Source organism: Brachyhypopomus gauderio, chromosome 11, assembly GCF_052324685.1.
Source record: "Brachyhypopomus gauderio isolate BG-103 chromosome 11, BGAUD_0.2, whole genome shotgun sequence".
NCBI classification, from domain to species: Eukaryota; Metazoa; Chordata; class Actinopteri; order Gymnotiformes; family Hypopomidae; genus Brachyhypopomus; species Brachyhypopomus gauderio.
The window spans coordinates 22,835,988-22,850,762 of NC_135221.1; the positions used below are offsets into that span (position 1 = coordinate 22,835,988).

Below are 14,775 nucleotides of genomic sequence, written 5' to 3' on the forward strand. Positions count from 1 at the left end.
TAAATAAAACAAGACTGGCAAACTTCTCAGTACCTGCTCCATTTATTTTACAGGAGCATGGACAAAACTCAGGAATCCCCTGTAGGAAGGTATTTACATTCAGCTACACAAAACAAAAATCCGACCTGCAGTGGGTACATATGCTGTCTAAAATAATTCTGTGTGATTGATTGGGTGTGGTAGGAAAATGGCTCTGGCCTATCAAAAGAATGGTGTCCGCCCTAGCTTGGCTGACAGCAGACATGCACAGAGATAAAGCGTGTCAGATGGGATCACCAGAGACATGGCTATGACATCATTCCTGGCACCAGCCTTTCCCAAAGCAGCATCCAGACAGTGTGGTGGATTCTAGCCACCAGGGAAGGCTCCCACGCTACAACCTGCATGCCCTAGGTACACACTGTAGCACAATCAGGAGCGATGATGTCAACCTTTTCCCATACAGTGCTGAGGAGAGGCAAACAGAGTGGCACTTAGACTCTGGGAGGAAAGAACACGGAAAGTTAATGAGTCCTTTACTTCCTATGCCTGAACCTCCAGAGACTCTTTTGACATGTCAATCAGACCAAGAGCTTAGACCAAGTCATAAAGGTGAATGAGCCAGGGGTATGTTTGCTTTCTGTTTATTCTGTCTTCTTTTTTTAAAATCAAAATGAAGCCTTGTGAATTTAAATTAAATAGTATGGGAAGGAATGGACATGGTGGCCATTGCGTTTTCCTCCATTTGAGGAAAGAGCAGGTGTCATTCAGTATTGAATAAATCTTAGGAGAGATTTAGACAACATCTACACTATTATCTAGACAATGTATAATTGGTATATTTACAGGGTTGCCAACTCTCACGCATTGAGCGTGAGACACACGCATTTGTCTTCACACGCTCTCACGCCACACTTCCGATATCTCACGACGAAAAAAAACTAGTTTATTTACCTCTGATCCACATCTATGATTCAATGAGTTACTAGTTCGCTCTGGCGCCAACCACCGGCGATCGATCGATCGCGATATAACACTTAATTTGTGTCCATTTTACACCCCGTCCGGTAACAATTTACGTTCGCTCGATAAAATTAAAAGGATATTCGAATGATATTGCTATATAGAATGTCACTTAAGGAATTCAAGGGGAAAAGATCATAATGAATCAATGGATATCTAGCTGTGCTTTCAGAGCAATATATATGGAGGATATGTACACGTGTAAACTACAATGAAATCATCTTCCTCTTCCGTGCCTGGTCAAGCTCTCGCTCCTTTTGCCCTCTACTGGTCAATTGTCGTACAACTCTTCATCATGTACACAAGTTAGGCCAAAACGCGGAAAGCAAGTGCAGACTCTACCCTGACCTTGTAGACAGACACGGTTAAAAATGAATGAAGTGTAATGTGATTTTGCATGTTAGTACAATTTCGTGTGTATTTCCTTATTGTTTTTCACGGTCCTTTTGGGGAGCATAGAAATCCTTATTTATTAGATCAAACAATAAAAAAATAAGAAATTTAAAGTAATCGTTTGTTAAAGACCATATGCCTCCCATCTTGCAAAATATTTCAATAACCTGGACCAACGTGAGCGGGCCTCTCGGCCGACCCGCTCTGCTGGAATCTTCCTTTTTGCCGCAGTGGATCGCGCAATGATACAACAAACATTGTAAATGTAGTCCGACAACAATTTTACTGGGTTGCTCCGCCGCCGGAAAATGGTTTACATTGTATTTTAAAAAGACACAACAAGACCATCCGATGTATTTGTGTATCAATGTAATTCACACAGATTAGTGTCATAGAAAAACTAATTGTTGTGAATCTGCCTGGATCTATATTGAATTCGTTTACAGGAGGGTCTAGTTTTTGTATCAAGAAAGAAGGTCCACCTCTATCCACCATTTCGTCAGACACTATTGTTAGCAGAATTACCGCCATGAAAATAGACGTTAGTATGTCTGTTATTCACAGATCGTGCAGCTATTTTTAATACGGGAGATTTATATATTCTCATTGTACACAAGAACAAATACAAGGAAACGTGGATTTTAAACAATTGGTTCGGTGCTGCTGACTTTAGTTAGTTAGCTAACTAGGCTCTTTGATTAGCTTATTTGGCTAGCTACACAACGCTAAGCTAAGAAGGAAGCAAAGAGGAGGCGAGGTCACGTGACTTTAGGCCCAGATCTGAGTTTGGATCCGTCTACTCACCGTGTGACCATTATTATATTATTACATTATTATACCGCACCAGTAGCGTCGCGTTTCTATTGTCACACTGACGACCATTCTGCAAGACTCGAAAACCGAAGGGGAGATGGCGAGCTCGGTGGGAAACGTGGCCGACAGCACAGGTACCGGGAGCTGCTAGTTGCTTTAGCTCGTTAGGTGGTTATCTGGTTAACTATTAGCTGCTTTAGCTCGTTAGGTGGTTATCTGGTTAACTATTAGCTGCTTTAGCTCGTTAGGTGGTTATCTGGTTAACTATTAGCTGCTTTAGCTCGTTATGTGGTTATCTGGTTAACTATTAGCTGGTTAGCCCATTAGGTGGTTATCTGGTTAACTATTAGCTGCTTTAGCTCGTTAGGTGGTTGGCTAACTAGGCCCGCTACATAACGATGAACGCTTCTGTGTTTCATTGCGCACAACGAAATCAAGTCGTAGTGTTGGAAGAATTCACATGTTAAAATACTGTAGAATAATAATAAACCATGAACAGCTCGTTTACGAGTTTGTTTAGTAAATGATGGTGTGTGTGTGTGTGTGTGTGTGTGTGTGTGTGTGTGTGTGTGTGTGTGTGTGTTGTAGAGCAGGTGTGTGTGAGCTCGGGCAGGACGGGCAGCGTGGGGCGACAACACGTCCAGCCCGCTGTAGCCCCCCAGCTAATATACGAGTTTATATATGACACAGAAATATAAGATATTTCAGCCAGACTGTTTAGCTGCTGATTATATATAAGAAGCTGATTATCTCTGAATATTGGAGAACAGTGAAATGTCGCTAGCTGTGTTAATGCTCTTGTAAACGGCTAGCTAGCAGCTGTCTGGCCGCCATTTTAGCCGCGTAGCCCGTGTGGTGTAGGAGAATGTCAGCACATGATCTACACACAGATCAATAACAGCACTGGGGTTTAGGGTGTTTAACAAACAGTAGCTTGTATATATATATATATATATATATATATATATATATATATATAAAATCATATAAACACGCCCACCAACTGTGTTGAGGGTCAACGTCTTTCAGCTGTGAGATGTGTCCATCACTTTCATTCATAATTCATCGATATAGTTGGATGTGCTGGAGGCTAAAGATCATATTAACATTCACACCCTGTTTGTGGACTCACCTAATATGTGTGGACTCACACACGGCTATATTTGTCTTTAGGGCAAAATAAGATTAACAAATTATGAAGAAAATAGTTCCCAGAATGTACAATTAACATGTGCTGTACAAGGCCAAAATAGTTATTGTCTCCTCTGGCAATAGTTATGAAATTAAATTGTTGAGACAATTATGGTTTTGTGCATTTGCACAAAATGGCATGTCAAAAGCTGCAACTTATAGTAAATGAGTCCTCTGGCATCATAAATCATGCAACAGGATACTTTTTAAAGGTGTATTTTGCAAAAGTACAGGTCTTGGATTATATGTATTAACGTGCAGGAACATTTTAACTCGTCTTAATATCCCTTTTCCCCTGCAAGGTTTGGCTGCGTTACAGTCATAAGGGTCTTGACTGTCAGATTTAATCACCTAACTTGGCAAGGGTTTCATTTAGATTGAAATCCTCTGTGTTGTGAGCTACATTCAAATATTTCTTCCCCATGCCCCACATTTGCATTTTCTTTCTTTTCCTATTATTTTTTTTATAGGGGGAGTTCATAATTTGAAGCAAATAAGAGCTTTATTGCATCCTGTATTTAGCCTAGGTGCCTGTATTTGTCTTTTCAGATGCGATCACACGCATGTATACATGCTATCTATTAGAACTATTATATACTATTCTATATTTTGAACTCATCCCATTATGCTGTTTTAATTAGACATGCATGTGAATGAGCTTCACTGAAACTTTGTTTATTTCACTTAAGAATAGACTTTTAACATTAGTGACCCTTCTCCCATTTGAGAAAATATGCAATTTGACTCTCGTGTATCTAGTCTGCATGATTAGAAAAAAATATCTGTTTTTGTCATTTTTATTTTTGTCTCATTTCCATTTCTTCTAACATGTTGTCTCCCCCCCCACCCCCACCCACCCTTTGGATTGTGTTGGTGCCCCAGAACCAACCAAACGTTTGCTTTCCTTCCAAGGGTTGGCTGAGCTGGCCCACCGTGAGTATCAGTCGGGGGATTTTGAGGCAGCAGAGCGCCACTGCATGCAGCTGTGGAGGCAGGAGCCGGACAACACTGGCGTCCTGCTGCTCCTCTCCTCCATACACTTCCAGTGCCGTAGGCTCGACAGGTGAGGCGGCGAACACCTGTTCTTGTTCAGTGGGGTACGTTGGGCTTAGATCGCTCCTCTTTAAGGATGCGCAGAAGCAAAATGCAGTCCTTCTTGGGGTTGTGGTGTTTTTTGCAAGAGGTGATGGCTCTTTTTTATTTATAATTAAATCAACTTGTTAAACACGTTTATGTTTTACTTTTCATGTTGAAAATGACTAGGCTGTTCCCCATTGTGCCTGCTGTAAAGTGGATTTGTGAATTTGCAGTGATCCTGGTAACTTGTGATTTAGCCCCTAAGTATAGTTTCTTATCCTTGATCCTTGATATCTAAAGAGGACTTTATACCAGCATCATATTTTGTATGTAAAATCAATGTAAGTACTTTAGACTTTAAATACAAGTTAAACTCTCTGCCTTGTAACTTATCATGTTTTACTAGCTGGTAGTAGACTCATGTTCTGGGCCCCTGCAGGTCAGCCCACTTCAGCACACTGGCCATAAAACAGAACCCTATGCTGGCGGAGGCCTATTCCAACCTCGGCAATGTCTACAAGGAGCGTGGTCAGCTGCAGGAGGCCATCGAGCACTACCGCCACGCACTTCGCCTCAAGCCAGACTTCATCGATGGGTACATCAACCTGGCCGCAGCCCTGGTGGCCGCAGGAGACATGGAGGGGGCCGTGCAGGCCTACGTGTCTGCTCTTCAGTACAACCCGGTGAGGGCTCTCTGACTACTCATTACAGTAGTCATGGGTATGACTTAATTGTTCAGTGTAAATTATATTTGTGTATTTTCCTCTTTGTTTGCAGGACCTGTATTGTGTACGGAGTGACTTGGGCAACCTTCTTAAAGCTCTCGGTCGTCTGGAAGAGGCAAAGGTCTGTTTTGACATGTCAGCGTGTGCATGTTGCATTGCATTCTTTTCACTTTATATTTTATTTTTTTAGTTTTTTTACATGTTTATCTGTTTTTATATCCCTTCTTAAGTCTTAATCTTCTTTGGGAGTGAGTGCTCCCCCCCAACACTAAGTGCTGTTTCTGCTCTCTAAAGTGTGGTTGTTTCTACTCATTTCTTCTCCTTGTCCTTACTCAGCCCAGAACCATCACTCACCCTCCCTGGCCTCAAACCTCTTGCAAACATACACAGTCCTACAACCCTCAGCTAGTCCCATTAGATACAGAAAGTGCACAAATAGGACCATCTGGCAGCTCTGGTCTTTCTGCTCTGCCAGTGGGAACCAGATGTGTTTCTTTGATACTCCTCCTTCCCTTTGCCCAGATGTACTTCACACCACTTTCATGACACTCACAGGGGAGCCCCATACTTCCTCCGACATTTATTCTCACTTTTTTGCTTTGTTAATTAGATAAGGACTACATTGACATTAACCTCACCCCCATTTCCTCTTTCTGCCTGTCACTCCTGCTTCTCTGTGTGTAAACACTACCGGCCTGGCCTCTCGGTCAGCGCTCTTCCATTCACAAGAAGAAAGGCTGGGTCCTTCCATGACTCACCAGTGGAGGAATCTTTAAACACTGCTGTTCTGGCTTGTTCTTGCTTTTCCTTTAGTGTTATGGAGGGATTATGCTGGCTCGGTCTTAAAAAAGAAAGAAAAAACAAACAAGCAAACCAAAAAAAATGCAATGGACTGCTATGAAGTTAGTGATGAAGTTTGCTGTGCTAAAAATAAGATGGCTTCCAACCCCAATATGTTACCCCCTGATTAACTAACTATTCACACCTCCCAAAAGGTAGAGAACATCCCTTTGGCTGACACTGCAGATTTGCATTTTCCACCCATGTTTAAGGAGAGTGCCCACTTACCCAGGCCGCTATGGTCTCCTTCCCTATAATGGTGGATCTGTGGGAGATTGAGGTAGAGAACAGAGAGATCTCTCCTCATTGGTTAGAAGCCCTCTTATTTGAAGCCCCAGGGGGATGAGTGGGGAGGAGCCGCAGGGTGCAAGCTCCACCCACACATCAGCTCCAGTGCTCTGACCCCCCGTGCGCTTGCTCAGGGCCCGTGGAGTGTGCGCGCTAAGAGCTGCCTGCCTGACCCTCCAGCCAAGCCTACAGAAGCCCTCGAAGGGTTCCACGGTGCTTCAGCAGATAACCAGGACCCCTGTAATTCCATTTTCCCTGTTTAACTTTCCTCTCCAACTTTGCATTTCACTGCAGAAGTAAATGCAGTGGTGTTGGGTACGTGGGTGGTAGTGTGCTGGGCACTGTGGCATGTTGGGTACGTGGGTGGTAGTGTGCTGGGCACTGTGGCGTGTTGGGTATGTGGGTGGTAGTGTGCTGGGCACTGTGGCGTTGGCCCTGGGCTGTGCCAGGCAGGCAGCTCATCATCTACACTCCACTGTACGCGGCAGACGCGATAATCTTAGAGAGAAGGAAACACACACGCGCAGCACACGCATTGACCTCTTTATTTCAGAGCTGGGGAGCATCTAGATACAGATCATTACACCACAGGCTTCTCTCTTTACCCATTGGCCAGGATTCAAGAAGGCAGGACAGGATAAAGCCAACAATGTATTAAACCCTGTAAACAAGCAATGCAAAGTAAAGACAATAATCAATGATTTATATATTTTTTCCACTTTTGTCTCTTTGAGTATGATTAATGTTATGATTGAATATATGCCCAAAGAAATGTGTTCAGTTCATTTGGGGAAGATCAAGCCAGTTAGCCTCCCTCCTTTTTGTACATTTAATATCATCCCAATAAAATTGGAAAAAAACGCTTGTACATGATACACAAAGCCTTTCTTCTCTCTCGTCCCCAACAAGCATTTTTTATCAGTTTAAAAATTGAGATCCTGTAGATTGCATGAGTGAAGATTATGTAGGATATTTTATTACATTTTTTTATGAATATATTTTTTATATCCATTTTTAAGAAATGTATTGATTGACAACTTTTACTAACGCTCTTGTTTTCTTATTTTGTCTCTTTTGGTTTTTCCACCACTGATATTGTTATGTAGAAGGTTTCAGGTGGGTGACAGTATTCCTGCGTAGGTGTGGTCCGACGGACAGGAACACTAGGGCCCCGTCAGTCCTCCTCCTCTTCCAGCTGCGGCCGCCCCCCCAGACAGAGTCCAAAAATATGGTAACGGGTTTGTAACTGCCAACAAAAGACAATAAAATCCTTCACTTCATGCCTGAGTTCCTCTGTCTTGTGGCTACCTTTTGAAGAACAAAAGAAAAAAGTAAAGGAAAGGAACAAAGGAAAAAAAGTAATTTAAAAACAAATAAAGTTATTTATAATTCCTTTGTACAACTTAACATCGGCCAAGCAAGTAATTAAAAGAAACATGGATTGGATGCAGTAAGCAAACATAAACACAGTAAGAACCTCTAACTCTTACTTGTTCATTATTTTTTCCTGTTGCTTTGATTTGATCATTTTTCCCTCTTTGGTTTGGAGTTGCAGCGTTCTGAGCAGATGAAGCGCTGTGAGTCTGCAGCGACGCACGGGCAGCGCAGCGACCAAACGCACGCCACGCTAAAGACGCGCCTGCGCGCAACACGCCCCCCTCCCCCTCCCTCCCAGCCTCAGGACTGCAGAACTGCCTCCCAGCCTGGCACCCAGCGCCCCCCCACCCCGCGCAGGACACCATTGGCAACTACTCGTAGTATTATCTGGCTATATTATGGCCCTCGTATGATGCCCCTCCCCCCAGAACATCAGAGTGGCGGGCGATTGGCGGCGGCCCCGTCGTGTCCTGAAGGGTGGGGGGTAGTGAGGAGTGTGCCGGTCTGGTGGGTCTAGTGCGCTGGACTCCAGGTCTGCGGTCCACGCTGTGAGCTGGAGTAGCGCTGGCGCGAGCGGCGAGCACACGTAGCGCGAGACTGCAGCGTGGTGACACACCGACAGCCTGCCAGGGCTCTCGCGCTCGCATTACAGGGATCTCCACCTACACCCTGCACAGGCATTTAAGGTTGTGACAGCAGCTGGTTAAACTTGGGCAGTGATATTTAAAAATAAGAATTTGTGTTATGGACTTTACTGGCGTAATGTTAAGGGCCAGAGCACTAGTGCTTTAGTATTGTGTGGTGCTGTTGTGTCCTGGTGAACCCATAACTGAAGAATGTCGGTGGGAGTGAAGGTGCTGGTCGGATCTGCGCAGCGCAGGAAAAAGCAGCTTAGCGCGTGCGAGCCCACGCTGAAGACTCACTTTTGGCTTTTTGGAGAACAGACTCTGACTGCTTTTCTCTGCTCTTTTTGTTTTCTCCTTTTTATTCAATCTTTTTTTTCCTTTATGACCCCCATCACCCCTGTCTGTTCTACTGCTCCTCCCTCCCCCCTCCCCCCTGTCGTTTTCATCGTTAACCCCTTAAAGGCTTGCTACCTGAAAGCAATTGAGACGCAGCCAAACTTCGCTGTGGCGTGGAGCAACTTGGGCTGTGTGTTCAATGCACAGGGAGAGATCTGGCTGGCCATTCATCATTTTGAGAAGGTGAGAGGTGGTTTAATTCATGCAGGTGTGATGAAGCAACTGCGTGTCTCGTCTTAGACTTGCAACATGATTGTCCATGTATTATTTTTTGTAGGCAGTGACTTTAGATCCCAACTTTTTGGATGCTTACATCAACTTGGGCAACGTTCTTAAAGAAGCCCGCATCTTTGACAGGTGATCTTTGACATGTCACACAGACTACGATGTCCAAACTATTATCTATACTCCCTTTATCAGAGGTCATACTCCTTTGCCTGCACTTTTATGTAATTTCTTTATGCATATCCCCCCCCCCCCCCAATTTGGTCATCTCTGCACATAACAAACGAACGTGAAACTGCTTCACTGCTGCTTGAGCGCGATTCCTCTACTGTGTCTGGTTTTGAGCCATGACCTGAAACGTTTTCTTTCACAGAGCTGTTGCTGGTTATTTGCGAGCCCTTAGCCTGAGCCCGAACCATGCTGTTGTCCATGGCAACCTAGCTTGCGTCTACTATGAGCAGGGTCTGATTGATCTGGCCATTGACACCTACCGACGTGCCATTGAACTGCAGCCTCACTTCCCAGACGCCTACTGCAATCTTGCCAATGCGCTGAAGGAAAAGGGCAATGTAAGGACCTCCATGTCCCTCAGACACGTCACCATCTCTGAGTAGAGTGAACTCGGTCCTGGCTGCGCTGTTCTCCCGTGGCAGAGTCATGGTAACGTCTGCTATGATCAATGAGGCTGAATGTCCATCTGTCCCCAGGTCTCTGAAGCTGAAGAATGCTACAACACAGCACTGCGTCTGTGCCCCACGCACGCCGACTCCCTCAACAACCTGGCCAACATCAAACGTGAGCAGGGCAACATAGAAGAGGCGGTGCAGCTCTACAGGAAGGCTCTGGAGGTGCGCATCCTCTTCTCCATTTTGTCTGTTTATATCATGTGGGCTTGCACGTTAAAGGGCATATGTTCCTCAACACTTGCTGGTTCTTCAGGTGTTCCCAGAGTTTGCTGCAGCTCACTCCAACCTGGCCAGTGTCCTCCAGCAGCAGGGGAAACTTCAGGAAGCCCTCATGCATTACAAAGAAGCCATCAGGCACGCTGCTTCACTTCAGTTTGACTTGATCAATAATAACCTCTTAATACACAATCATTGTTTTGGCAGTAGTATTTCATGAAGCTAACAGTAAGATGGTGCTGGTTGCTGGTGTGTTGGGACAGGATCAGCCCCACCTTCGCCGACGCCTACTCCAACATGGGCAACACGCTGAAGGAGATGCAGGACGTTCAGGGAGCTCTGCAGTGCTACACTCGCGCCATTCAGATCAATCCCGCCTTCGCAGATGCTCACAGCAACCTCGCCTCCATACACAAGGTATTTTCTAAGGCTCACCTTTAACTGTACCATTTAATCTTTTTGAACATGTCCATTGAATCCATGCCCCTTACCCACAGGACTCTGGAAACATTCCAGAAGCAATTGCATCTTACCGCACTGCTCTGAAGCTTAAACCAGACTTTCCTGATGCTTACTGCAACCTTGCTCACTGTTTGCAGGTGACACAAACACACCAAATCTTCAGGCTTTCTTTCTGGCTTGAGGCAGATTAACTTAATGATACAATTTTCCAGTTAGCAGTTTGTAGATTGTCGACATTGTCTAATTGGGTTGTCTTCAAAGGCTAGATCAATTCTATTGTGTCTGTTTTCTTTATATATAACCTATGGTGCTAAGCCTGTGGTAACAGCTTGTCAACTCTTACCTAAATCCTGAGTTATCATATTACATCAAACATTCTTTTGCAGATTGTATGTGACTGGACCGACTATGATGAGCGAATGAAGAAGTTGGTGAGCATTGTGGCTGACCAGCTGGAGAAGAACCGGCTGCCCTCCGTGCACCCGCACCACAGCATGCTGTACCCCCTCTCACACGGCTTCCGCAAGGCCATCGCTGAGAGACACGGCAACCTCTGTTTGGATAAGGTAAACAAATCAGACTGTATCTTTCAGTAGTTAGCAGAACTATTGGCAGAGTATTTTAAGAAGTGCCCATTGTGTGCAGTCTTATCAGCAAAACTCAATGATCTTGTTGACTGCTTGACAGATCAATGCTCTTCATAAAGCTGCCTATGAGCACCCTAAGGAGCTGAAGGCCAGCGGAGGGCGTTTGCGTGTTGGCTATGTGAGCTCAGACTTTGGGAACCATCCCACGTCCCACCTCATGCAGTCCATCCCTGGCATGCATAACTCGGAGAAGTTTGAAGTGAGTTCTCTTGAAAGATCTAAATAACGAGACTTAAAATAGAAAAAGGTGTCATTAGACTCCTGGTGAAAACCTGGTTGTGTGTTCTTAGGTGTTCTGCTACGCCCTCAGTCCTGACGACAGCACCAACTTCAGAGTTAAAGTGATGGCTGAGGCGCATCACTTCACTGACCTGTCTCAGGTGATGACACACAGGCTCTACAACAACTGGAGTTGTTTTGGTTTGTTCTCTCTCTTCATGTTCTTCACATTCCTCTTCATGTCTTCCTTCCACACAGATTCCTTGCAATGGTAAGGCTGCAGATAGAATCCACCAAGATGGAATTCATATCCTGGTTAACATGAATGGTTACACCAAGGGAGCCCGCAATGAGTTATTCGCCTTGCGCCCAGCACCCATCCAGGTAACCTGTTGATAGTTCATATAGTTTTTCCATTTTGCATTGTTGACCATTTAACTGCATAGTATGTAAGAAAACGAGTGAATAACAAATGAATTTTTCAGGCAATGTGGCTTGGCTACCCAGGCACCAGTGGTGCTCCTTTTATGGATTACATCATTACTGATAAGGAGACCTCCCCAGTTGAATTGGCTGAACAGTACTCTGAGAAGATGGCCTACATGCCTAACACATTCTTCATTGGAGACCATGCTAACATGTTCCCCCACCTCAAGGCAAGAGATATCTGTGAATTTCTTCAGTTGACATTTCTCTGGGCAGAGATGAAAAATAATGCATTAAATGTTGCAGTCCAAGTTCTTGAGCTTTTGCTATTATACTGTACAGAAAAAGGCGGTGATAGACTTCAAGTCCAATGGACACATTTTTGACAATCGCATTGTGCTGAATGGCATCGATCTGAAGGCCTTCCTCGAGAGCCTGCCAGATGTCAAAGTCATCAAGGTAAAGTCCAGACGGAGTTTCAGCAGCACTTGCTGCTGTCTGCTTGCCTGTTGATTTGTGTTTTTTTTTCATACCGATGTTAAATTGTCTTCCTGTTAGATGGAGTGTGAGAGCCAGGAGCTGACGGACAGTAACGGAGCTCTCTCTATGCCAGTCATCCCTATGAACACAGCAGCTGAGGCCATTATTAATATGATTAATCAAGGCCAGATCCAGGTCACCATCAATGGCTTCACTGTCAGCAATGGCCTGGCTACCACTCAGGTAATGTCTGACCAGACCACGTCTCTTCTGCAGCCTACTGGCTGAAGAGACAATTCTGCTCGTGGGGGCCATTACTGTTGTTGTTTGGTTTTTGTTTAAGACCTTACTACCTAGTAAAATTCAGCAGAGTTCTAAAGTTGAAAATTAGCAGGTACATGCAAACCTGAAATGCAGGTTTGGCCACTGAGCTGCATTTGTGAGCATGAAACATTTAATACTGTGGTTTACATTTTGTTTTTGCTTAGTGTCTGTGTGTGGGTGTGCGCGTATGTTACCATGATTCATGTTTTTGTCCTGTTTGTAACTGCTTTTATATAATTTAGAAATTGTATTTTGCTATTTAGTCTGTATAATGATAGCTTATGGCTTCAATGTAAGATAGTGAATGTTAGTTGTTCTGCATTGTGGCAGTGTTTTGTTGTTAATAGTAGCTATGAATACTAATGCAAGTTATCGTTGGTGAAGTAATAGCTTTTTATAGTAATGAACTACATAGTTGACCTGCAGCAACCATTGATTCTTCTAAACGCAGCTATAATGCCAAAGATTTTGAAGTGCCATGTCTATGTAAACACAAAATACACTGTAGAGCACAACATCCTCTGTTGGGACAGGGCACACTCCTTAAACAGATTAAAAACCAGTACCAATACAGGTGGTCATACACTAATTAAAATATGGTTTATTAAACTTTATTAAACTTCTGCCATAATGCCATATAATCAGAAAACATGCTGGTTCACTATTTAACCTTGTTTTCTATTTATTTTTTATCTTAAAGATCAATAATAAGGCTGCCACGGGAGAGGAGGTCCCAAGAACAATTGTGGTGACCACACGCTCTCAGTATGGTCTTCCAGAGGACTCCATTGTCTACTGTAACTTTAATCAGCTGTACAAAATTGACCCTCCAACACTGCAAACGTGGGCTAATGTAAGTATTGGCACACACTCCCTTCACGTGGGATCTGTCCAAGTATCATTTTGCTTCAGAGGTCTGGTGCAACACTTCTCATCTCACGCATCTGTTTATTCCAGATTTTGAAGCGTGTGCCCAACAGTGTGCTCTGGCTTCTGCGCTTCCCTGCTGTGGGTGAGCCCAACATCCAGCAGTACGCTCAGAACATGGGCCTCCCTGCCACACGCATCATCTTCTCCCCCGTGGCCCCAAAAGAAGAGCACGTCAGACGTGGCCAGCTGGCTGACGTCTGCCTCGACACGCCCCTGTGCAATGGTCACACCACTGGCATGGATGTGTTGTGGGCCGGCACCCCTATGGTCACAATGCCAGGTCAGCAACTAGTACTTCACCTACATAAAATGTAATTTGCTACTTCCTGTAAAAACAAATTTAAAGTGTGTAATGATAGATGATATTGTAGGTGAGACGCTTGCGTCTCGAGTGGCCGCCTCTCAGCTGACTTGCCTTGGCTGCCCCGAGCTAATTGCCCAGAGTCGGCAAGAGTATGAAGATGTGGCTGTAAAGCTTGGCACTGACATGGAGTAGTAAGTCTACTTAATTATTTGTACTTCCTCACTCCCAAGTAAATGTATGTATACCTAAAGAAGAAAATCTCTTTTCTGTACTGCAGTCTAAAGAAGATTCGCTCACGTGTATGGAAACAGCGCATCAGTAGCCCTCTGTTCAACACCAAGCAATACACCATGGACTTGGAACTTCTTTACCTGCAGATGTGGGAGCACCATTCCAGTGGCGGCAAACCTGACCACTTAGTCAAGATGCAGCCGCTTGAAAGCAGTGAAAGCGCTTGAAGTGGCTGTAGTGTGCATGCCACCACCCCACATCTGTGCCATCGTTCAGGCCCTGAATTGGCTATTTCTGTGCTACCCCCAGTTATCTTCGTTGTCAGAGACTCCATAGAGCCTGTAGTCCAGCAATGATCTGACCATCCAGCCAAAGTTTTTTGTTCATGTGAGACAGTGAAGAGAGTGTGACGTTTGTGCTCCTTCATTGAGACTCCCTCCCTCAAAGGTTCTCTTCAAGCTGGCCTCCAGCTGCTTTTCTCTACTACTACATTGTGAAATCTGAAAGGGACTTTGGGCACAGGGTCCTCCTTTATGTCAAATTGTGATCTTCATTTATTTCGGTGAAGGTTTTTTCCAAGGGTCAGTGTGTTGTATCTTGGAACTTCGATATGTTACTAAAATGAGTGATTGGCTTTAACATGCTAACGTGAGCATTTGCCCTTTTTTAGTTAGCTTTATCCATTTTAGCCTTTTCATCATGACCCTGGCAAGGAGTAAATGTGTGGATGGAAAAATTTTTCCATTGTTAATTGCCAATGATTTGATTTTTTTCATGTTATTAATGATAAATGCTCTTAGTTGTACCAGTTCATGAAAAAAAGCTTTGTATGGACAAACTAGAACACCATAATACAGTGAACGTGGCCTGCAAACAACCCCATTATTGACTACACTT

At 44.3% G+C, this 14,775-nt stretch overlaps 1 protein-coding gene across 4 annotated transcripts; it reads left to right on the plus strand.

Moving 5' to 3' along the window:
* Positions 1–1,881: 1,881 nt before the first annotated feature.
* Positions 1,882–14,760, plus strand: LOC143527506 (UDP-N-acetylglucosamine--peptide N-acetylglucosaminyltransferase 110 kDa subunit). Of its 4 annotated transcripts, none has more exons than XM_077022757.1 (22): positions 1,882–2,342; positions 4,282–4,462; positions 4,916–5,159; positions 5,254–5,322; positions 8,795–8,911; positions 9,006–9,085; positions 9,327–9,522; positions 9,661–9,801; positions 9,893–9,993; positions 10,119–10,272; positions 10,353–10,454; positions 10,704–10,883; positions 11,005–11,163; positions 11,255–11,344; positions 11,442–11,567; positions 11,669–11,839; positions 11,952–12,068; positions 12,168–12,332; positions 13,114–13,266; positions 13,371–13,623; positions 13,703–13,838; positions 13,925–14,760. In XM_077022757.1, exons 1-22 carry the CDS (start codon positions 2,306–2,308, stop codon positions 14,103–14,105), a joined length of 3,153 nt encoding a protein of 1,050 aa, XP_076878872.1. In that variant the 5' UTR covers positions 1,882–2,305; the 3' UTR covers positions 14,106–14,760. The 4 variants fall into 4 exon arrangements, with proteins under 4 accessions (XP_076878872.1, XP_076878874.1, XP_076878873.1 ...); XM_077022759.1 differs by having other exon boundaries at positions 4,312–4,462; XM_077022758.1 differs by having other exon boundaries at positions 1,883–2,342; positions 13,715–13,838.
* Positions 14,761–14,775: the final 15 nt, after the last annotated feature.

Bases quoted from the DNA above. Each gene is read 5' to 3' on its own strand.
- LOC143527506 (XM_077022757.1), top strand. From the start codon at position 2,306: ATGGCGAGCTCGGTGGGAAACGTGGCCGACAGCACAG. The intron at 4,463-4,915 runs GTGAGGCGGCGA...GGGCCCCTGCAG, and splicing joins CAGTGCCGTAGGCTCGACAG to GTCAGCCCACTTCAGCACAC. The intron at 12,069-12,167 runs GTAAAGTCCAGA...TCTTCCTGTTAG, and splicing joins CAGATGTCAAAGTCATCAAG to ATGGAGTGTGAGAGCCAGGA.